Source organism: Athalia rosae, chromosome 2 (genome assembly GCF_917208135.1).
Source record: "Athalia rosae chromosome 2, iyAthRosa1.1, whole genome shotgun sequence".
Lineage (NCBI taxonomy): Eukaryota > Metazoa > Arthropoda > Insecta > Hymenoptera > Athaliidae > Athalia > Athalia rosae.
The window spans coordinates 3,453,194-3,475,354 of NC_064027.1; the positions used below are offsets into that span (position 1 = coordinate 3,453,194).

The 22,161-nt window shown below is 38.9% G+C and overlaps 4 protein-coding genes across 6 annotated transcripts; 3 read left to right on the top strand and 1 right to left on the bottom strand.

Annotated features, from left to right (window-relative positions):
- Window positions 1-87: 87 nt before the first annotated feature.
- On the bottom strand, window positions 88-753 carry LOC105694017 (chymotrypsin inhibitor Ani s 6-like). Its single transcript, XM_012414309.3, has 3 exons — window positions 593-753; window positions 410-516; window positions 88-338 (listed from the first exon to the last, which is right to left on the bottom strand). Exons 1-3 carry the CDS (start codon window positions 651-653, stop codon window positions 231-233), a joined length of 276 nt encoding a protein of 91 aa, XP_012269732.1. The 5' UTR covers window positions 654-753; the 3' UTR covers window positions 88-230.
- A 150-nt stretch (window positions 754-903) lies between these two features.
- On the top strand, window positions 904-2,989 carry LOC105694014 (thymidylate kinase). The gene is made up of 3 exons (XM_012414307.3): window positions 904-1,873; window positions 2,143-2,302; window positions 2,437-2,989. Exons 1-3 carry the CDS (start codon window positions 1,744-1,746, stop codon window positions 2,795-2,797), a joined length of 651 nt encoding a protein of 216 aa, XP_012269730.2. The 5' UTR covers window positions 904-1,743; the 3' UTR covers window positions 2,798-2,989.
- Window positions 2,990-3,118: 129 nt separating this feature from the next.
- On the top strand, window positions 3,119-4,924 carry LOC105694015 (transport and Golgi organization protein 2). Its single transcript, XM_012414308.3, has 4 exons — window positions 3,119-3,579; window positions 3,794-4,043; window positions 4,204-4,422; window positions 4,539-4,924. The coding sequence occupies exons 1-4, from the start codon at window positions 3,438-3,440 to the stop codon at window positions 4,756-4,758; spliced, it is 831 nt and encodes a 276-aa protein (XP_012269731.2). The 5' UTR covers window positions 3,119-3,437; the 3' UTR covers window positions 4,759-4,924.
- A 4,114-nt stretch (window positions 4,925-9,038) lies between these two features.
- LOC105694005 (putative gustatory receptor 28b) lies at window positions 9,039-15,441 on the top strand. 3 transcript variants are annotated; one of them, XR_002305474.2, is made up of 8 exons: window positions 9,039-10,885; window positions 11,989-12,317; window positions 12,463-12,870; window positions 12,940-13,200; window positions 13,351-13,410; window positions 13,481-13,570; window positions 13,650-13,990; window positions 14,057-15,441. XR_002305474.2 is itself a non-coding variant. In XM_020850548.2 (7 exons), the coding sequence occupies exons 2-7, from the start codon at window positions 12,000-12,002 to the stop codon at window positions 13,701-13,703; spliced, it is 1,191 nt and encodes a 396-aa protein (XP_020706207.2). In that variant the 5' UTR covers window positions 9,039-10,885; window positions 11,989-11,999; the 3' UTR covers window positions 13,704-15,440. The 3 variants fall into 3 exon arrangements, 1 of the variants encoding a protein (XP_020706207.2); XR_002305473.2 differs by having other exon boundaries at window positions 13,650-13,986; window positions 14,057-15,440; XM_020850548.2 differs by having other exon boundaries at window positions 13,650-15,440.
- Window positions 15,442-22,161: the final 6,720 nt, after the last annotated feature.

Consider the following 22,161-nt stretch of genomic DNA (forward strand, 5'->3'; position numbering starts at 1 on the left):
GCTGATCCAAAAGTTGCACTAATCTCAAAGATTGTTTATTGTTTTGTAGAAAAAAAGGATAGGTCGATAATGTGCATCACTGAAAAATTGACGTTGGTAATGCGGCAATTTATTATAAATAATCGTTACATAATGTGTTGATATTTTTTTAGACAGAAAAAACTAATCAGCATCACAGCCCTTCAACTACCATACTTCCATAAGCAGAAGATTTCAAACGACTCTATTTATTAACCATTAGTTCTCGGGTACGAAGGACAGTCGGTTATCGGAATGCAAGGTCCGTTCGCGTGTTCCCTCACATGATTTTCTACGCAGAAACATCCGGGAACACAAACCTTTACATAAACAATTTTCTCGCATTAGTAGCTTATAAAATGGACCATAATTTATAAACAAATCAACGTACCGCTGCACAGACGAGACCTACGGATAGATTGTCACAGGTTTGCACGCAACCTGGAGATACGCCACAAGCATTGTATTGCTCCAGGGAACTACAAGAATTCATAGCGTCTACGCAAAACCAAAAGTCTGCTGTAGTGATTTCAAATTTTCTTTCTTGGTAATATGGAAAAATATGACGGCTCACCTGGTGATCCGACCGCAGTCGAAGCTACCGCTAAAATTACAAGTAAGGTAGCTGTACTCATGTTGTATCAATCTCAAAGTTTGTCCTCTACTGAAAATAAATTGCTCGGCTTTGCCTTATACTCCGTTCCCCAGAAAACTCCGTTTTTATGAATAGTCATTTTTCACACTTCTAGTTGCGGAAAAAGTCATTATCGTAATTTTCAAGAAATAACGAATGCGTCACTCTAATGACCAATTTGAACTATGAGTTTACTTATGTAATGTTATCATTAACAATAAGCCATTCACGGTGAACGTTGAGCATCGATGTACATACATACATGTCTATATGCATGTGTATTTTAATATTGACTTGGATCTGTGTTAACTATAAAAAAAAATGATTGATCATCCTTTTGCTTTCATGCTCAAATAATCGTACATGCATACCGCTAATTACCAATATTCAATCCACGCGCTAAGTGTTATTATTACATTAGCACAAATATCGGTTTTGAAAATACGCTCTATTTTAACCTTCAGACTTCATTGAAGTTTGCAACCAGAAAGCAAAATTCCATCTACCCTCAATAGAATATACCGTGCGATTCTGGTGAAACGGGTTGCGATCAACGCGTGTGTTGAAATATTTGAATTTCCCGGTTTACGAGCAAACCCGAGTCTTGCCGGAGTCAGCGGAGAGTACGCGGAGAAATTCAAATATTTCGATACATACGTTGATCGCAACCCGTTTCACCGAAATTTCGCTGTATACATATATCAGTGGCTCTCAACGATCACACCAGGATACATAGGCGTACTATGAGCATTTGGAAATTATTTGGAAAATATATGCTTAGGCAATAACCATAGGAATACTCTACTGAAATGTAAATCCCCGAAATTCATTGAGTAGACATCAAAGAGACCCTAAAAAAGTCACACGACCTCTTGCCTTGAATATCCAGTGCTCCAGCGCATCAGTCAACGGCTCCAGTGCTGAGCCATTGGTTCACTGTACCAGTTCACTGCTCCAGTTGATTGAAACGTGATCGTGATCATAACTTGTAATTATTTCGCGGGTATAAATTTCACTGGTCTAGTTCGTTGCAGCTAGTTTAGTTTTGAAAGGTATTATTTTATCACAACAGTTGCGATCGACTAATAATTATGACAAGTAAACGAGGCGCGCTGTTGGTACTAGAAGGCTGTGACAGAGCGGGAAAATCGACACAAGTGAAGAAATTAGTGGATGCTCTCAATTTACTTGGAATATCAGCCGAAGCTCGGAGATTTCCTGGTACGACGATAAGACAAGTTTTAAACCAAAACTTTTTCTCGTCAGGTTTTGTTCCATTGAACCTAACCTGACCTTCATGCTCTTGCTAATCATCTCCAGGCCATCTATAGCATCTCAAAGTACCATGGTGTTTTGAGGCTCCATGTGGTAAATCAGAGGCCCTCATTCATATTTATATTCTCGTGCAAATCGAAACGATTTCTATAAAATTGCTCCAGATTCAAATAGTAATTCCCAACTTTTTTCACAAGATTAATTTTTTTTTTCAGACAGAACAACCGTGGTTGGGAAACTTATAGACCAGTTTCTGTCCCGGAATGAGGAACTACCATTTGAGACTGTTCACCTTTTGTTTTCATCGAACAGATGGGAGTGCTCCACTGAAATTATCAAGACCCTTAATTCCGGCATTACTTTGGTTGTTGATAGGTACGCTCAAACCTATAAGCAACTAAATTCCATGGGTAGAAGAGTAATATGAAATTTAGTTTTTGACTATTGTGAACTTATCTTCGGTTGAATCTGAGAACAAGTCAGTATAAGTCTGGTTCTTTTCTATCCAGGTATGCGGCATCTGGAGCTGCATATACAGCAGCAACCACAGGAAGAGATCTGTTTTGGTGCAGAGAACCTGATCGTGGACTTCCTCAACCAGATTTAGTTGCTTTACTTGAAGTAGATACAAAGTCACAGATGTTACGTAGTGATTGGGGCAAGGAACGTTTTGATTGTAATCAAATTCAGCAAAAAGTTGCAGCCAATCTTCGACTATTGATGGATGAGACTTGGGTTGCAATTGATGGAAATGATGATCTAGAAAAAATTCACAACAACCTTGTTACCTTAGCTCTTGCAGCAATAGACAGAGCTAAAAATCAACCTGTTAAAATGCTTTACAGCAAAGAGCCGCTTCCATTATACTGATTGTTTTCACTGATGTAATTAAGCCTATTTTGATATTTCATTAAGGATCAGCTATTCTATGTAAAGAATGATTCCGTAATCTAAACAAAAAACACTTAAAATTTGTGATCAGATTTCATTCACTGACACAAATCATTACTTTAAATATACTTAAGCATACTTTGTATTTCGAATAAAACAGGAATCAGAATATATGTATATCTTCTGGTTATTTTGATACTACTTTAATATTTAATTAATGTTTTTAAGAACAAAAGGTATCACTTTTTTACCAAAAAATTTGAAATAAAATTCAAGTGTGTTGTATCAATAAGGCCTAATTCTTCTGATCTTTGAAATTCGCATCGTGATTTTCAAAGCAATATTAGACATACGAAAGTAGAACATTGTAGATTTATTAGTACTACCATAGACATTGATCGTTAAAATAGTCTGCATATTGTGTTGAAGAAAAACAATGAAACTAGAATTACAATCTTGAGAAGTTTCATGATACCTATAAGTCATACTGATGAACCTATTTTTTTACACTTCTTATCGGACCGTGACACAGGATCCTTATGCTGTGATAATACCATAAACAGATCAAGTGAGGTGAAACGCACATTATTAGTAGTAGTTCGGTCGTTGTCCACGCATCATGTGTATTACGTTCATTTATCGAAACCCCAAAGCCGATGGAAATGCGTATAGGATAATTTTGGCCTTTAATCGAGATGAAGCTTTGAATCGACCAACTGCATCTGCTCACTGGTGGAAAAATTATCCTGAATGCTTGGGAGGTAAGATGTAGAAAAGTTCAGGAAAAACGTGATGCTCGCCTTTATATCGATGTATATTGAAAGCAGTTTGTCTCGTCTGACGTAACACCCGCGAAAGTCCAAACATTAAAAAATTACAGATTCCTAGGTCTGCATTATTCGACAATGCTTCGACTGAAGATTCAATTAACGATTACAGCTCTAAACTTCACCCAACTCAGAGTGGTTGTTACAGGGATAGACTTGGAATCTGGAAAGGAAGGGGGCACCTGGTTGGCATTTTGCAGAGGTGGACGATGCGGGGCACTTTTGAATTTAACAGGCGAAAAGAGGTCGTCCAAAACTCCGGGAAAAGGCCGTGGTCATCTCGTTTCTGATTACATCATTTCCAACGTATCCGCCGATGAATACCTCACAAAACTGCATGAGGAAAATCACATTGAACAAGCATATAATCCCTACAATTTAATACTTATAAATTTATGGTACGCCCGTATAATAATCCAGAAGAGTTTCAGATATTTTTTAAGCAACACAGCTCTAGGAAAAAACGAAATAAATAGTCGCAGAGTTAATAACCATATGTATTATTTAAACTAGCAAATTCGAAAGTGTTGTGCCACGAATACTCTCATTTTTTTCCAGGAATGCGGACGTGTCGGTACTCTGCAGCGCGCAAGATTCTTCAGGACTACAAAAGTGTTCGGATGATATTTTAGGACTTGGTAACAGTGCAATCGACCAACCTTTCACCAAAGTCCGTAATGGAAAGAAAAAATTTAGAAATATCATCCGAGGTATGACTACGGGAGAGCAGGATAAGATGATTGAAAATCTCTTGGAATTCTTGACCTGGGATGAAAAGTAAGAGTTTCTGTAGCTGTGAAATGTGATTGCGGTGAAGATCAATTTATTCTCGTAGATACCGCTTATCACAGGACTAACATTTGTCACTCTGCTTTTTGACTTAAATTTTTTAGACATTTGCCAGACCCCGAACTACAACGAAGAGCCCCAAACTGGTACGAAGACTTGAGTTCTATCTTCGTTCGCGTTCCAAATGTGGAATATGGAACCAGAACACATTCAATATTATTAGTCGATGGATTAAATAACGTAACATTTGTTGAGAAGACATTAACACTCAATAATTCCTGGACGTGTCAGACTTTTAAAACCAAATTACAGACAGTTGCATAAAATTATTTTTACCATACCATTTTTTGTCACTATTAAAATGAGTAATCTCTGATAAAAATGCTCACCCTTCGAAAAAGGATCACTTCTTAGAATAGTAGTACGTGAAACGATCTGGAAAACGAAAATTGTATTACTCCAAAATAAGAAAAAAAAAATTTAATGTTTATATTACTTATTTTTATTTTCCTATTCGCCGTGTCTGAAAATCCTACATCACTTGTGTGGATGACAAATGCTAGTGAAATCAAGTTACCTACTGGGCTTTTATCGACTTTTGGCAACGGATTCAGACCTACTACTGGTTTCTTACCGCTTGCAGATGTTTCCAATTCCTTTCATTTCGGCTGTCACCAATTTCGTAGAGATCTACACCAGTTATTGCTATACGAAGGAAATTACTCACTGCCTCCGAAACTATTGCATGCGGCAAAGGGTTGGTGAGAATTCGAATTTGAAATTTTTTAAATTCGTGTTCGGTATCTACTTCGCCTACGGTGTGTCTCAGTTGTGTCTCTTTGCTGTTCACCTTTTCCAAGTTGATCTAGCGAAGGCAGTCGTTTAACAAGTAATTTGTTTTTTCAACGTGGATAAATAGTGGTCAGTAATTGTTCAACTCAAATCTAGATATGCGGTTGAGCGTTATATTTTTTTGTCACGGTAAGTCGTGGATGATAAAAGATTATCGGTGCCTTGAAAAGGTGTATCGATTTTACGATTAGCGTTCTCTCGCACTGGCTCTCGCAGTCTGACATTGCAACGACTTTATACACTGCTGATATCGTGAAGGTTGAGAAGGGCAAAGTTATGCCGACGATATACCGGATGTGGCCGAGCTGGATGTGTGAGGGATCAGTGTGAGTTTGAAATCGCCGGTGATATAGCGTTGACTTTGGATCAGGATAAGAAGGGGGAAGCTAAAAGAATATCGACGCGGACGAGAAATCATCCGATTGATCATAAAGGATCATAGATTCGTCTTTAGGGCTTCCATGCGAGGGCCTCTAAAGAGAACTTGGCTCTTGCAGGAGTACTTGAAGTATTTTTTTAGAGCGGGCGATTGAATTGTAGCATAAAGAGAAGAAAAGCGTCTTTTAACACGAACCACCCATTACTGATTGAACCCAGAAAGTGAATTGCGACAAATTATCCTTTGGGTTATTTAATTCCTCCAAAAACTTTACGGATTGTGAAAACTAGTCCGGTTTGACACCGTAACTACAAGATGATGAATTTGATTTTCGGTAGCATCAAATACAATAAAGCTTATATGAGTATTATTTTTCGAAGTAACGGCTACGCTGCGGAAAATTCAAAGGGTGAAATTCGTTCCAATCATATTACATGGCTGGAAAAGTGAAGTGCGGATAGTGGGATTCGCTGAAACCGTATACGAGTAAAAGAGATTGCGAGGTACGCCGTAAATTGGGAGAGGGATTCTCTCTCTTATTTTTCTTCCAACTACAAACCAGTTCCTTGGTGGGTTCCTTACTCGTTACTCGCCACTTTCGACTTTTGAGGTAGTTCTCGTTCTTTGGATGTATAGGTATAGGTATATGTATCCGTATACCACAGAATTTAAGGAGATTAGGGTAAGCTAGGCGAAGTAAAGTACCTAGTTTCGTTGCTGGTTGCCGTTGGTGGTCTCTGTGCTGCAGCGAATACTCCGGGGCATAACAGTTTGATCTGTCAATTGTTGAATGATGTAAATTGGAAATTCACTATCGCAGTGTAGCCCGTTAGATCGCTCATGCACATAAATTATCTGCCCGATCGAAGGTTTATGGCGCGCAGATTTTAGGAGTATAGATCAATTTCCAATGAATATCATTTAGCGTATATAGAGGGTTTTGTTTGCAGAGATTTCAATAGTGCAATTTATAGTAATTCCAATCTAATTTACCGCAGTAATTCCTGTCAATTTTTTTTGCTCCCACACATCGATTTTATTTTCTCGACATCTTTTATTTCAAATCTATACACCGCGTAATCGATATCCCACATTAACTCTGGTTCTTCTGTTTAACTCTTTCAGCGATCAACCATCGGATATTTATCAAGATGCCCGAAAGGCATTAGGCTACGACGGAGACACTAGGGGACGTTTGCTGATAGCCATTTTTTCATCCCGATGTGGCGCCTTCGTAATCACCGATTAGTCTTTGTTTTATAAGTCGAATATACTATGTACTCTGATTTAGTACAACCAGCTTTGCACGCGCGCGCCACATTGATTTCATTCGTCGTACAAATTTTTGTCCCGTAATTCCGTTGAATAAATTGAGCTACGAATTTTTCTTTTCGAGATATCCCAATTTTTCTGCTCCAAAAAGTGAAAAATTGGCGATAACTCGATCAATTTTATAGATAAATCAATTTAACTTGTGGATTCGAATTCCTGAGGTCAAAATACATAAGAACAGCACATAAAATAGAATATTTTTTTTTGGTCCAAAATCGAGAAAATTCCAAGGGGTACCCCTTTGGATTTTTTCGATTTTTGGGCCAAAAATGAAGAATTTTGAAAATCGATCGAATTACACTTTTCTAACGTAATTTGACCCCAGGAACACGAATTCGTCGGTCGAATTTGGCTACGAATTTTTCTCATCGAGATATTCTTGTTTTTACACTTTTTGGATCGATAAATTGGCGATAACTCGATCAATTTCATAAGGTTCGTCTAGTTCCATATGGTATTTCGAGTTTCGATTGGTTATCAACTGTTCAAAACAGGATTCATTTTAATTTATCTGTCTCGTGTTGTGAATTCTAAAGTTACCTTATATTCGACTGCACAGCTAATTTTAATTATGGAGCTCGTGATACTGTTACAGGTAGGAATAGTTTTACTGTTTATTTTAAACAACTTCGGTTCCATAGGAATTATTAGTGTATAATTGATGATCTAATACACTTCACTAGTGAATATATTCCGAAGACAGCCGTCCATGTGATCTGAAATATACCATCGTAGATATACTGATGCAGTCATCTGCAGCTGCGCTCCTTGCAGTTCACGCGGCTGAATAATCAATTAATGTCACTGGATTATTATACGTATCGGAAAAAGGGTAGGTATACATCACTGTCAGGTTGTCGATTCTCATTAGTTTCGAACAACAATTTGATCCTTTGTAAACTCATAAGTTTATCAATGTTCGTTTGCGGGAAAATATCGACAAATTGTTAATCATAAATTTTGTGTTTTCGCACGGTTAGAGCGAATATGGATTGATAATAATCGAGGGGAAAAAACCGAGGATTTCAGTTCAATTCGCCATCGATCGATGCACCGAGTTATATGGGGATAGATGGATGCGATACATACATATATTTATTCAGCACGATGCGACGGTCGTATCGAAAGCCTAACACAATCTATCTATACCAATCTCGGGGCTATACTTATTGTATTTCGATTGGGGATTTGGACCGTTCGGTGGCTTTAAAATCAAAATTCCCCTTTCGAAGAACTTGGAAAGCTAAGTGGGTAGCCGATAGCATTGGATAAATGTAGTTTTCTTGTATCGTGGCACGTGAGAATAACCCCAACGCAAAGTTTACCCATCGACTCGGTTGGACCCTTCAATTTGCTAAAACTTATTTATTTTATGATCTTTTTTTTCAAAGGCGGAAAAATTTCATAACATTCCGTCTAACGTGCTCGGGTAAACCTATTAGTGATTTGGAAGTTACGTTTAAATGGAAAATTATGAAAACGCAGCGGTGAGATTCCATTGAGAACGGCCGTTGATGGCGGGGGGGGATTTTATAGTGTTCTCGGTCACTGGTATACGCGAGAGCGTAGACGAAGCTTTCGCCACATCCAAATAGACCTAACGATCTCGTAATCCTAGCTCGACGTTTCGCATCGCATCACGTAAATGCGGCGACGGTAGGAAGTCGACAAGGCCATCGCGATGCTTAGTAATTTTCTCTTGCTTCGTCGGAGAATGGTGCAAGTCGTCTGGTCGGCGCCGGGGCGACGAACAATGCTCTCTTTAGGATGATGTGCATCCCATTGACTTTCACGAGGGCAACGCTCGGTATGCTTCAGGGTTGAGTGCACTCAGAGGGGATGAATTTTCTTCGGCGGTAGAAACGTGTGCGAATACATTGTCCTTATATATTGCTGAGGATTCTCCCCAGCTACGTATGCATTCATGAATGCGTGCGAGCTTTCATATGAAAGACAAAATAAGGACGTAGCTTTGTACATTGGACCGCGTGAGTCATGAGCTTGAATTTCTAGATTGTTCGTTATTCGAATGCGCAGCTCGCAATGCAGTAACGGAGTTATACGCAGGTCGTGTAATTTGAAAGTTAATTAATTCTCGCTAATTCAAAGGGGAGAAAAAAAAAAAACCAAGAGATGAGAAGTAAGTTTTCTTATACGTTGTTGCAGCGGTATGGAAAACTCATCTTAGAATCATATTCCGTTTTACTTCGCGCCTTGAAATCAGAAAATTCAAGTCCATTTGGGAATCTCCGCGTCGTGGAAATCACATTACCAGCGGCCAAGTCACTCGACAAACGACATCTAATTCTAGATGCAATAGCGAAATAGGGCGTAGGCGTATCTAGGAATGAAGACATTAGGTAGATAATGTATACCCGAAATCGAGTTAACGCGACTTGATTTACATTTGAATCGCATTTCTCCGTGTAATTACATCAATCGTCGGTTACACGTATGCTGATTACTTTCGGAATTGGATTCAATCATCGAGTTAATTTTACAAAATCTGAACGAACGATGCCTGGGTGTTAAACTTGGCGTGTAAGTGTATTACTTCGGGGTAGGTCCCGAAATGGCTAAATTTTGCGGGATTCAATCGAGAGTTTCCGTTTGTTCAGCGCAGTAGATCGAGCTATGCATACCGTTGGAATTTTCCATGAGTGACATATTTTCTGCATCTACATGCAAACTTAATGTGTCTACAAGCTAGATAAATGTTTCGTTCGTACGTTTCGCGTGGACTTTTTTCAAACTGTATACGGATATTATGATTTAGAATAATTTTCATAGCGTGGATAAATTGTTTACCTCTTCGTTCACGTTGTATATGATGGTGTAAATTGACACAAGAATAGCACGGAATGAATATCGTATGCAGAAGCTATAATCCACACATGCCATGCTCATTGTACCTTCAATTATCAGCGACAGGTTATAATCTTCGTACAGGTACTTACATGAACATTGGTATGTACGTACATACACACATACTCACCCGGAAGGTATACACCGTTTGAAAGACTAGTTTGCCGAATGGTGACTATAGATCCGAATAGTGCAAATATGCCATGTCTTGGGTATACCGCATGCTTATTCGCACTGCAGACCGAGAAAATACTATTTGCACCAAGGGAAAAATTCGTTTATTCCCGAATTTGGATAGTCAAACTGGCTATAACTAGATATTTTTAATAGATTTTCGTTTTTCAGACCAAGAACAAGAATCTTTCATATGATTTTATTCCGATGCATTTCTGGTACGATTTCTGAATCTGCTAGTCAAATCGATCTTTTTAATGTAATGAGCAAGATTATCGTTCATTCGAAAAAATTGAATATTCCCGTTGCTTTTTCGCTGACGTACGAATAAAAAAGTGTCGTCACAAAGTTTGAATGAACATGACTTTTTCGAGAAGGGCTTTATTGCGATAATTTTTATTCTCAATTCATACGCGTAGCCATTTTCCGTGTGGTTAACAGAGGAGCAGACCATAAATTGTTTTTGAGTTCTCAGGTGCAGTTGGATTGGTAGAAAGTAAATTGCTATTTTCCTTGTCACGATGATATTAGCTGTTAGCTGTACATGCCGTTTCTAGTATAATTAATTGGTTTGTTTTGAAGAAAACTGATGCAGGCTAGGTGTTCGTTTTGTATAAATAATAAATTGATTTCCGCCAGTGCAGATAGCCTCGCGCTGGAAAATACTCGACATTTTCAAAGTATGCTTGCTCAGTTGACGGCCCGCACAGCTAAAGGCTTCGCGTTGTATACCTTCCAGTCATTCTCTATCAATATCAAAATTCTACATTTGTGTCATATTGCATTCATTAAAAGCCTGTGGAAGGACGTCTCCTATTTTTGGACATCCCCCTTGTAATATTATATTCGGTAAGTTTTGGAGAATACTCAAAGTCATAATCGAATTGTTATTCTTCATCGATTTCCTACCTTCACTCCGTAAATTAATTTGTCGGTCACCTCTCATATCGGTCTCTCCGATTCATCATTACAAACGTGCACCAAACTTGAGATTGAAAATTAAAATTGAACCGCATTTTCAGGATTATCATCACCTAGGCTATACCTGTACATTTTTTTACGTATTTTCATCCCCAATACATCCACCCTTGATTTTTTATTCGAGGGATATTTTCACTCGCCACGAATGACGCCCTGTTGACAAACACGCCAATTTATTTTAATGACTTTTTCATCCTCATCAGTCTGAATTTCATTTTTGAATGCCCCAATCTGGCGGTATTGTCTCGACGTGGGACCGGGATTCCGGTGAAAATATCAGAAATTTTTTTTCATTCAATTCCCCAACATGTATTTGTGATCCACGTGTCACGTTCCGGGGGTCCTTACTCGTCAGCCGATTGATGTAGGCGTACTAGGACTGCAGACGAAAAGGTGTTGACGGATGATTCCACTTTCCGATGCTCTGACCGTGATAATTGGACCGAAAGTGCTTTTGTCAAACCTGCGTAATATTACCTACCGTTAAAAAAATAAATAAATAAAATAATAAAAGCACACGTATGTACTCCATATTTCAAATTGCGACCTCGAGTCGGAGGCGTGTAATAGCTGGAACGGTCGGGAGTATGTGACATTTTCTGAAAGTTGGCGCGTGTGTCTGTCGATCCCCGTACAGAATTCTATTATTTACGTTCAATATGCTTGCGTACTACGTAAGATACCCGCCGCGCGTCTCGCGCTTGCAGGACATTTGTCAAGATTATTTTTCCTGGCTTTCCACCTGCACGAAAATTGGATGTAAAAGAATTACGGCAGAAAGGCGGATGATTTTAGTTAGTCAGATTTCACGAGGGTTGAAAAATCCATCTCTCTCATAACGTACGCCAATTCTCCTCACCCGATGTCACAAACTTTACAGTTTTACAGTTAGTTGATATTTGTTTTTTTTTTTTTCGTTGAAGTTGAATACAAAATAACGTACAACGAATATGTGATCGATGACTTTACAGCCTTGGAGATCATGCACGTTTCGCGGGGTGTTTTTGACGTAAAATCAACGGTCAGAAAATTGTCTTCCCGTCTTCGGCCACCTCCGAAAATTTATCGTCCGGAATGGCCGGTGATGACCGCAGCGCGTCCACTTTTTTACGTACTGCGATTCTTCGGTTTGGCGCCCTTCACAATTTCCGACGACCGGAGTTTCGTATATAGCAAATACGGGCGATTCTATTCCTTACTGTGCGCCCTGGTACATACTTATGTAATATATACTATAGTCTACAAATTCACCGTTATCGAAAGAAAAACGGCCGTACTTGACGTCGTGGAAACTGCAAAGGTGCGTTGTTGAGGTACAAGTAATGGTAATAAAATGTAATTGACAAAATGAATTTATCTAAGCCTGGAATATTCGTCCGAGAATTTGTTTTCTTTACACAAGCAGTATGAAGAATATTTTCATTCGTCAAATCTATATGCTACAGGTGATCATCAATTATTGCATAGTGATTTTCAACTTGGTGGTGGCCGTTTGGAAACAAAGGGAATTCATCGGAGTCCTAAACACGTTGAAGAACTTTGATTCGAGATTACGTGACCTCGGCCATCCGCTGAAGAAAAGACCAGTGAGAATTTGGGTTTGGAGTATGGGTTTTTTAAACGCTCTGCTTTGGATCGCCGTAAATTATACCGGAATGGTGGCATTCGGCGAAACCTGGATAACAAATGTAGCGTACATTTTGAATTATCTCGCCACTGTTTTATCCATAGTGAAGTTTTCCGGTGTTGTGCTTTTGCTGGGACAACGTTTTCAACACTTGAACGAAGTGGCCCTTCGTAGTAAACAGTCTACCCTAATGGCTAAGCAGAATTACGTCGCGGTCGACTTCAAAGTGAGTCATCGTGATGTCGAAACTTGAGCGAATTGACATGCATTTTTTTTTTTTTTTTTCCAATTAAAGGTGATACAGCAATTACATAACATTCTGATGACCACTGGCGAGAGTTTGGATCATCAGTACTCCTCCTCACTTATGGTGTGGTTGATAAATTTGTGCCTCCACAGCGTCAGTTTTCTCTACTTTTTATTCGACTGGTTGATATTGACGCGATTTTGGACGTCGGCTCGATGGCCCCTCGTGCATTGCATCTTATGGTGGCTACTCACATACGTCATGCAGCTTTTGTTGCTCCATATTTCCTGCCACTATACTTCAAACGAGGTAATTGTAGAACGAGTTTTCCGTCCAGCTTCGCCCATTGACTTTCTATTTCGGTAACTCCGTAAAATATCAATTTTTTCCAGATCTAATTGCATAATGCAACGCTACTGTTGAAACGGAAGTTTTAGAAATTTTCAATTTTCGTTTCAGGCTAACAACCTCGGCTCGATTATCATCAACTGGAAGTCGTTGTCCAGCGTTAGAAACTACGTGAGTATTTGGTAACGAAACCTAGAATGCCAATTTGATAATTGAATCCACGTCGTTTCGTTCGTTCTAGAGAATGGAATCCTCGTTGCATCTCATTAATCGTAGATTAAACTTTACTGCGGCGGGTTGTTTTTCCATTAACTTGCCTCTCTTGAGTTCCGTGAGTTTCTATAATACAACCTTGTTCAACTCAAACGACATTTATAATATGATTGTGAAATCATTTTTCCGTGTTTCAGATCGCCTCAATCCTCACAACGTACCTGGTCCTCATGTTACAATTCCAATCGTAGAAATTATTAACCTCTTTTCTAGTATTTTTTCACTCATTTTTTGCTCTTCCTTTTCTCTCTACTTTATCTTCGTCTATTAGACAGGCCATCACTTTCAGCAGATATTATTCACCGAGGGTCCTTTTTTTTTTTACGTAGTACACGAGAACCACCCGGCAACTATAAGTCTGTTTTTGGAGTAAAAAAAGTCGTCGTCTAAGCTACGCGAAGCCGAGGAATGTGAAAAAAGCGAGGAACAAAACGAATTCAGGATCTTCGTTCTATACCTCGACTGAGGAACTGCGTGGGTACATAATTCTACTTTCCCACGGGCTTACTCTAGAGCCCCTTTGCATGCTTATCTTGTATTTCAGAGTGTTTGTAACAAGGTTTATCGCTCGAAATTCGATTACCCTGAGGTGGTTGAAGGTCCCAAATTTCCCGACTACTGTACGGCAGAAAACCTGGGAATAGATGTTTCCGTTTTTTCGTCCTGATTGTTAACTCTGTTACCCTCACCTGTAAAACAGGATCAGCAACGAACGTCGGAGCTTTGATTCGATCTCGCTAATTAGATGAGACCTTCGTACCTGCAATGTGGAATACGGTGTATAGATAATAATAATAATGGTAATCACAATAATAATAATAATAATAATTAACAGTAACACAATTTATCCGATAAGAATTTTGGTTTCAAAGGTTCGGAGGATAATTATGAGTAATTTCACACTCTTCGAGAATGCATCGTGTTCTTTTTTGACCAGTAATTTAAATTCAATCGATCAAAATTATGGGGTTTTCATCAAATTTGGTGAAAAGTGTCGAAAGAAGTGGTTTGAATATAACGAGCGCCGCTGCAGCATCGTCTCGGGGGATCTTTCCGGATTTTTTCTTTTCTTTTTTTTTTTTTTTTCTTCTTTTGAGAAGATGATTGATAATATTTCAGTAGGCATCCCGTTCCTCGTATCGTTCACCCAATATTTCTTCCCATATCTTATCCCAAGCTTTTCTACTCGTTCCACGAACGAATATCGGTTTTTGAATTTTTAGTTATTTAGGATTTGCGCAGAAAAAAAAAAAAACAAATTGAAAATAAGTACGTAAAGCGGATCGCCTAAAGTACAGTTTAATTCAGGGGTTTCTAATTCGCAATAAATTCAGTGCGTCGCTTTTTACACGGTTTCGATGCGATACGAAGCTCGGATTACGCGCAAACGAAATTCCTCGACTCTAAGAGGCAGAAAAAAAAAGAGAGAACAAATAAATAGAATAGAAAATACGTGTATCAGGTTATGAGATTTCCTATGTGAACGAGGGAACGTTGTAATTTGATTGAATTTGGACCTGAAAGCGCAAAATTTTCGAAAAAGCAGTCATCACTTTCTCAAAGACGATCTACACATCGTGCGGGAGACCGATGACGAAATAAATTATCAACGAAGCTCGTAACGTGTTATACGATCAACTTAAAGCGAGTAAATTTATTCGGTATATTATACCATATCCTCTTTCGAACATCTTTTCGATTTCGTGCGGGTAAATAGCAACCCCTAAACTAATTTTGATACGTTCGAGAGTTAGATCGCCCGGATTTTTTGCCATCTCCGTTTATATCTGTCAAATTTATTTGTATACCAATGTATTGGTAGGTACGTGGTAATGTTATCCCATGGCATAATACGAATTGATTCGATGTCACGACGAAGACTCAAAATCTGAGCTCAAGTTCATTAATCACGGCTCAATTGTATAGTCCTCGGAAAAAGTGGTTATACTGCAAAATAATAAGAGCGAAATCTCCGATGAAATTAGGCCGATTTTCATCATAGCGAATGGGACTGTTTTGAAAACTAGCACGGGAGAAAAAAATAAAATCAAATAAGAAATAAATAAACCGTACGCGCAGTGAAATATCAGATGCAGGCCCGGTACAACCACAAATCTGTAACACGCGTGACCCACTCGGAATTTGATTTCCCCTGAGTAGAGTGAGAATATCTCGCTTGTCAACAGCATCCGTGAACGACCGCCTATCTCGTTTCTATGGCATCGTCGTCTATAGGCTCAGAGCCGCGATGCTCGCTGCAGAACGCCGATATATTCTTCCGTCGTCCGATTCTATCGGCATTATTGTTACCGTCACTTTCGACATTATTATTATTATTATTTTCATTGTCATTAAGGGTATTAATATCGTTATCATCGTCGCGTGACAGAAACCGAATACGTGAAGAGGGTACCCGTAGCAAGACGGATGAAAAAGACGAGAGGAAATTGGAAGAATTATGAGAGGGTCGAGGGACTTGCTTCGGTATAGCGATGATTAGGTTTTGCGATAAACCGAACAAAGAGTAAAAAATCGGTGAGAAGGAGAATGATCGGGAAAATTTTTGGAATTGTTCGGTGACTGAAAAATATGTTTATCCGTGCAAAGGTTGCTGGGGGAAGCGGATGATTCGATAATTCAAATCAATGGTAGGATATAGAATCGAAGTTTGTTTACTACATCGAATATAATTTACATAACAGTGGCAGGCCCTCGGATTCACCGAAGGTCACTAGATTCCTCTTGCAAAGGTTGCGTTATTGCGACGCGAACGAATGGAATCGTTCGAACCCCCTTCGAAAAGGGTTAGAGTAGTTATCCGTTACGTTACTGAAGAAAATTACTTTTTCTCCCCTCCGTGTTTTCGTTATTTTACGATAATTAGAAGCTGCATAGTAATCTCGAGCGAGCCAGCGAAGCGGCAAAGGAAATCTCGGCGCGTTAGAAAGATTTTATGCGCTGTAGGGGCGTCTCATTACGATTAGCCGGTATAAAGAGGTAGGGACACACGGAATTGTGATTTTCAAGTAAACGAACGTCTGCATTTATTTGAAAAATCTTATTACCGTACGATTTATACCATTTTGATGTCCTCGCGCTGTAAGATACGCGAAGTCCGAGCGGTTAGCTTGCAACCCTTTTTCAAAAGCACGTGGTGAAGTCGTTCGAAACGAATCGAGCCACGCGAATCGAGCAATCGTCAATTTTCTCAACCATTGCCCTGGAAAATTACTTTCACTCTTCCGACTCAGTCGCCATTCGAAGATTCTTTTTCATTCACTTTTCGGTCCCCTTCCCCATGTCACCGTTATCGTCCCGTTAACTGCATTAGCTCGGTCGTATTTTTTTTTGCATACATCTCGCGATGTGAGTACAGAGACGGATGAGATAAATAAGCTGAACATCCGATCGAAAAATAGGCTTGCAAACTGAACTCATCGCACGGTCAACTCGTCTCTTTGGTTTTTCCTTTTTTTCGTCAAAAACGCACCGGAATTTTTTTTCATCTCTTTCCGCGGTGAGATCTGTATCTCTCTCCTTTATCTCGGCAGAGGTGTCTTTTGCCCGGCTTTATTCAAATCACGCTTTCGGAATTGCGTCGAACGTGCGCGACCCGCGATTTTCGGGTCAACGTCCCTTCCGCTTTGCTCTCGCGCAGCGGGCGCGAAATTCTCGAGCTTATCGTTACGTGTCGTTAAATTTTTTATTATTATAAGTAACACGTTTCGGTTCTGACAAGTGTCGATCGGCCTCTTCGAACGGAGGCGGAAGCGTAATTTTTTTATTCTCATCTCCCGGAGATTCCGTAACTCAATCGAGTACGGCCGGATCGATATTCGAACGAAGGTGAAAAAGAGAAAGAAAAAAAAAAAAATTGGCGGTACACCGCGGAAATTTACATAGTCACACGTACTCGGATTTATCGGTGTTCCTACGCCTTATGAACGTAATAAAACTTGTCAACCGCTTCTCCAATTAATTAATTGATCGGTATTAACTGCTATTATTCGCTCGTTACTCACGACCATCGATTCGTATTATTACACCTATAATCAAACTTTATCGCACTCGTGCCGATTTATTTTAATGCATGTATTCACCTCGAAGCCCGAACTCTCCGCACGTACGGTAACCGTGTTTAAATATACCGATGTATGTACCTATGCGGACGGCGAAAGCTTGAGAAATGACGGTAGAAAAGTTGTAGGAGAAAAAAATAAAATAAAATAAAATAAGAAAAGCGTACATGTACGTTCACGCCACAAAGCGACTGAGATTAACTGCAGCTCTTTCCGATTCATACAACAACAAATTGCAGCGAGTTGAGTAAATTTTTAACGTAAAATAACGTCGGCTGTCTTTGTGAATAAGTATCGCGTGTATTTGAGGAATATTTACTTTGATTTTAAAGGATTGTCGAAAACCTGGGCGACGTGTCATTTTTTGCGGACAAGATCATTCGTGCGATGAAGAAAAAAAAGAAAGTGCATTGCGCAATTCACGTGCGGCTCGACGGATCACCCTTCAGCGTACGTACGTGTTGAAAATTTCCGAGTTTCGATGTAAAAATTCCACCGAAGAAATGGACGGAACGGTTTTTTTTTTTTTTTTTTCTATCCTTTAGAAAGTTTATATATTCAAATTGTGTGATTTGTTATACGACGCGGGTCCATTCCCTTCCGACCCGACGACCATCGTCGACCGGCCATGAACCATAAGGAGAAAAAAGAAAGAAGAAAACCCGGCGAGAAAGGTAAAGGGGCGCGCATTAAGGGTGGCACTTATTTCCGCTATTTCCTTTTTACCCCACATTCTACGGTGTATTCACCTTTTTATTCGCCCACGCGACTGATAACGTTCGACGTCCTGAGAATAGCGGCTGAGCAGATCAGTTCATGTATGAGACTCGGCAGAGGTTCGCACCAAGTCCGATTCAAAAGAACGGAACGACACCGAGTATCTTCACAGTTCAGAGATATGGAAATCGCTGTAATGGCACTTTCGCTGTGCGAATCGGAGCGAAGCTTTCATTTAAACCTAATTTCAATGACATTGATGTTCGCAGAGGTGAGATCTCATAATTATAGCTATCGACTGCGCATTGCGCGATCGAATATTTCCAACGTCATCGTCGTCCACGTCGGACGCTTTTACGCCGCTTAACTCTATTCTTATGCGACGTAGATGCAGTAGAACGTAAACTCGATTTTTCGCTCCGCGCAGACTGCAGACTTTTGTGTAGCCGTTCAAATTCTCTAGGGTACATTTCTTTTCGGACGAAAAATACCGGATGCCAATTCATCAGCCCGCCAAGAATCACGTACTCCAAATTATGTTCAAGTTTTTTTTTGCTCAATTTTTAAAAATCATCCTAAATTTTTTTATCTTCTCCGGTACGGCTGGACATCACGAATTTCGTCAACTACTTGGCGCAATGATTCGTTTTTCTCCAAGGGATTTAATTTTACGGTTTTGTTTTTGTAATTGGTGCACAGGAGCATAGATATATATATCTCAAGGAGTTATTTTACGAGGCACGAATCGGTGGTGATTGATTTGGAACTACTAATGTACTTGGTTATAATATACCTATACTTGTGTACGTATAAATGTATTATAATGGCAGCTCGAAAACTCCTTAGCGATCTATACGGTAAAGTAGATAAACGAGTGTCCTTAACCCATTCACGTTATCATAAATGTGACGTTTTTATACCAGGACTCCGGCTCCGGGGTATGTCCACCCGAATTATATTCCTTGAACCGTGAATAAGAGCCTCTATATTTGCCCATCACATTTTCAAAGGTCTTCGATGTAACACCTTTTTTCCTCTTCCACTCGTTTTCGATATTTTTTTCTTTTTTCTCACTCGCCGAGTTCAATTTTTGAAGAAAATCTGATATAAGGATGATTCAGGTGATACGGTTTCGTATTACGAACAACGAATATTGAATGTCGAAAAAAGTGGTCAATTCTTTTATCCTATTATTGGAGATAAGAGAAAAAGAAAGTGAAGAATTTTTTTGCATCTACGTGACAAGAAATTAAATTCTTGGCTTTACGCGATTCGCGAATATAAACGTTTTATCACAGCTGCTCTCTGCTACAAATACCCGTGGCTTTTTAGTCAAACGAACTCGGTTCGGCTCAAATATCCGTAAACAAATTTTTCATTTATATTTTACTCAGAAGTTCCAAGTGGTTAACCTGTAATCACGCGCGCCCCTCTTCAGGGGCGTACCCTCATTAACACGGTGAGTGAAGCGGTATGCGTGCAAGCGTATTTAAATATCACACCGCGGTTTTATGAATAAATAACTGTGACTAAATGATTTGTTTCTTTCTTTCATCTTTTATAAGGAAATGGATCTAAATGAATTTGAAAAAAAAAAGAAGTTCACAGCACTCCACTGTATTTTTCAGGGCTGAGAATCGAAGAGTCGCACCTCACAAATGTGAACGGAATTCTTGAGTTTGAAATTCAATTACTTTTCATTTCTATATTCTTCTATTACCTACGATCTTCTGAAAGAACAAAAAACTTGAATTTTCTCGAATCGCTTGGAGCCATCCGCTAAAACGGCTCATATCGAAAAGATCAATTTTCGGAGCGAGTTTCCTTGAAATCATGACCAACGATTTCCACGGTCTCTAATTTACTTTCCTACTTTTTTTTTGGAGTTGTTACATCCCTCGGGTGCTCAATCCCCCGAGACGATTGAAAGAAATGATAATTTCGGGAAGTCACTTTTCCAGTCGTAATTATTGCGCGAAGCACGTTCCGTTAGGTAAAAATTTTCTTCACGTATTTTAATCTTTGAAGATGCGAAAATGCCCGTGTAACTCAAGGTCACAGGAGTTGCTTACTAATTGTCTCGTTATATCGTTACGGGTATACCTGTGCAACAAACACGGTATACCTCCTGCCGTGCGTTATGGGACTGAAAAATTTGTTCGTTGATTGGAAAAGGGAGACCTCCTCATCTGATAAACGGTTTTTATGTGCCGTCATGCCTCGAAAATTAATTAATCCTCCGATCGCGGTACTGTACTATCCGCGGAATAAAACTTCCCAATTTCACTTAAGGTAAACTTTTCATAACACAAAGTTACGGGACCATCTTGACCATAAATTTCAATAAATTTCGCGCTAATTGCTATTGTAGTCCGAGAATATTATATATTTTTACTCGAGGTCCATTTGGATTAATAATTTTAACGGTTGAAATTATTTCATTATTAATTAGTTTCAGGAATAAATCGAGGCTCATACTGTGAACAAAAAAAGAATAATTCATAGAAATTTATAATGTATGCAGTTAAAATTCATTTTAAACTGTATATATTGTTGGAGAACTGTTGCACTACGGAATTGAAGTGCACTTATATTCGACAACGTATACCGTTATCCTTATTATAATTATTATTATATTCGGTTAGCAATGGTTTAACATGCATCGTGGATTGTTGCAGATTTGATAAATGTGTTATGTGGTTGGTATGTGCATGTACTTCGGATGATATTGTTATACTCAATGTTAGCGCGGTGTCTGCGTACATAGACTGTTAGACACGTTATTGCGGCGAACTTTCTCTTGCATTTAACTTACGAGTTAATACCGTACCGGGTCATTAAAATGATAATATTAGTCCATTGTAGATATTATTGTTGAGCATATTTTCCATCAAAGTGGCCCCTAATTAGGTCCCATATATTTGAGTTTGGATTAACTAGATGAATATTTGAAAATCAAATGAAAGAAAAACAAAAATGTCGTCAGGAGCAAAGATTGGTAGCTTGATTTAACATTCATTTTCGTTCGCTTGGCTTTGAACCTGTTTTTCATTTACTTTTACTCGAGTAATTGCTTTAATAGAGTTGTTTTTTGATTTTTTTTCTCCTGACAAATGAAGGAGTTTATGGTATAGGATGGCGTGAGAATCAGATCTTCTTTCTAGTTTATTCTTCTCATAGATATACTCGATCGATAATTAGACGCTCCGATCGTTATAAATTTCTGTCTCAAACTAAGCACTTTTTTTTTTTTTCTTCTTTGAAGAACATTCACCAATTACAAAATCATGAACTTCACAGAATTCGTGTTATTGAAAGTGGATGAAAACTTTCCAATGTACAAATAGTTAGCTTTAGCTAGCTCGAGATAAATAATATATTTCATATGGTGAGGTGGAAACCATATTTGAACAAAGTTTGCGATTCAAACTAGTCTTATTAAATAAATTCATTATAACGCGTGAGATCTGTATCATAATACTTATTTTAATTATTCTCACCGTCATCGGATTTTTTTTCAATCATCTTCGGAACTATTTTTTCAAAGGATACAACGACGACGGGTATAATATTCAATATATCTATGGCAATCTTATACCATATTCTTGGCGATGAGATGAGAAGAATTTATCTGCGACCTGAAATAGGGATATAGCAACATGATAATAATTTTTTTATCCCGTTTTATCCTCATCTTATTTTCATTTCGTTTTATTTCGTACGATTTTTCCTTTACTCCTTTGCCGCGATACGCCGTTGAATGCTGTGACCCTTTTTCATCTATAGCAGGTACGTACCTATGTCTGTATATTGTAACGACATAGTACAGTGCATTGCATGCGCGGGTGATATT

Excerpts from the sequence above, each read along its gene's own strand:
- LOC105694017 (XM_012414309.3), bottom strand. The coding sequence starts at position 653 with ATGAGTACAGCTACCTTACTTGTAATTTTAGCGGTAGCTTCGACTGCG. Across the intron at positions 517-592 it reads GACTGCGGTCGGATCACCAG|ACGCTATGAATTCTTGTAGT; the intron begins GTGAGCCGTCAT and ends GGTTTTGCGTAG. Across the intron at positions 339-409 it reads TAGGTCTCGTCTGTGCAGCG|GTTTGTGTTCCCGGATGTTT; the intron begins GTACGTTGATTT and ends GTTTATGTAAAG.
- LOC105694014 (XM_012414307.3), top strand. The coding sequence starts at position 1,744 with ATGACAAGTAAACGAGGCGCGCTGTTGGTACTAGAAGGCTGTGACAGA. Across the intron at positions 1,874-2,142 it reads CGAAGCTCGGAGATTTCCTG|ACAGAACAACCGTGGTTGGG; the intron begins GTACGACGATAA and ends TTTTTTTTTCAG. Across the intron at positions 2,303-2,436 it reads ATTACTTTGGTTGTTGATAG|GTATGCGGCATCTGGAGCTG; the intron begins GTACGCTCAAAC and ends TTTTCTATCCAG.
- LOC105694015 (XM_012414308.3), top strand. The coding sequence starts at position 3,438 with ATGTGTATTACGTTCATTTATCGAAACCCCAAAGCCGATGGAAATGCG. Across the intron at positions 3,580-3,793 it reads TTATCCTGAATGCTTGGGAG|GGATAGACTTGGAATCTGGA; the intron begins GTAAGATGTAGA and ends TGGTTGTTACAG. Across the intron at positions 4,423-4,538 it reads TTCTTGACCTGGGATGAAAA|ACATTTGCCAGACCCCGAAC; the intron begins GTAAGAGTTTCT and ends TAAATTTTTTAG.
- LOC105694005 (XM_020850548.2), top strand. The coding sequence starts at position 12,000 with ATGCACGTTTCGCGGGGTGTTTTTGACGTAAAATCAACGGTCAGAAAA. Across the intron at positions 12,318-12,462 it reads ACGTCGTGGAAACTGCAAAG|GTGATCATCAATTATTGCAT; the intron begins GTGCGTTGTTGA and ends TATATGCTACAG. Across the intron at positions 13,411-13,480 it reads TGTCCAGCGTTAGAAACTAC|AGAATGGAATCCTCGTTGCA; the intron begins GTGAGTATTTGG and ends CGTTCGTTCTAG.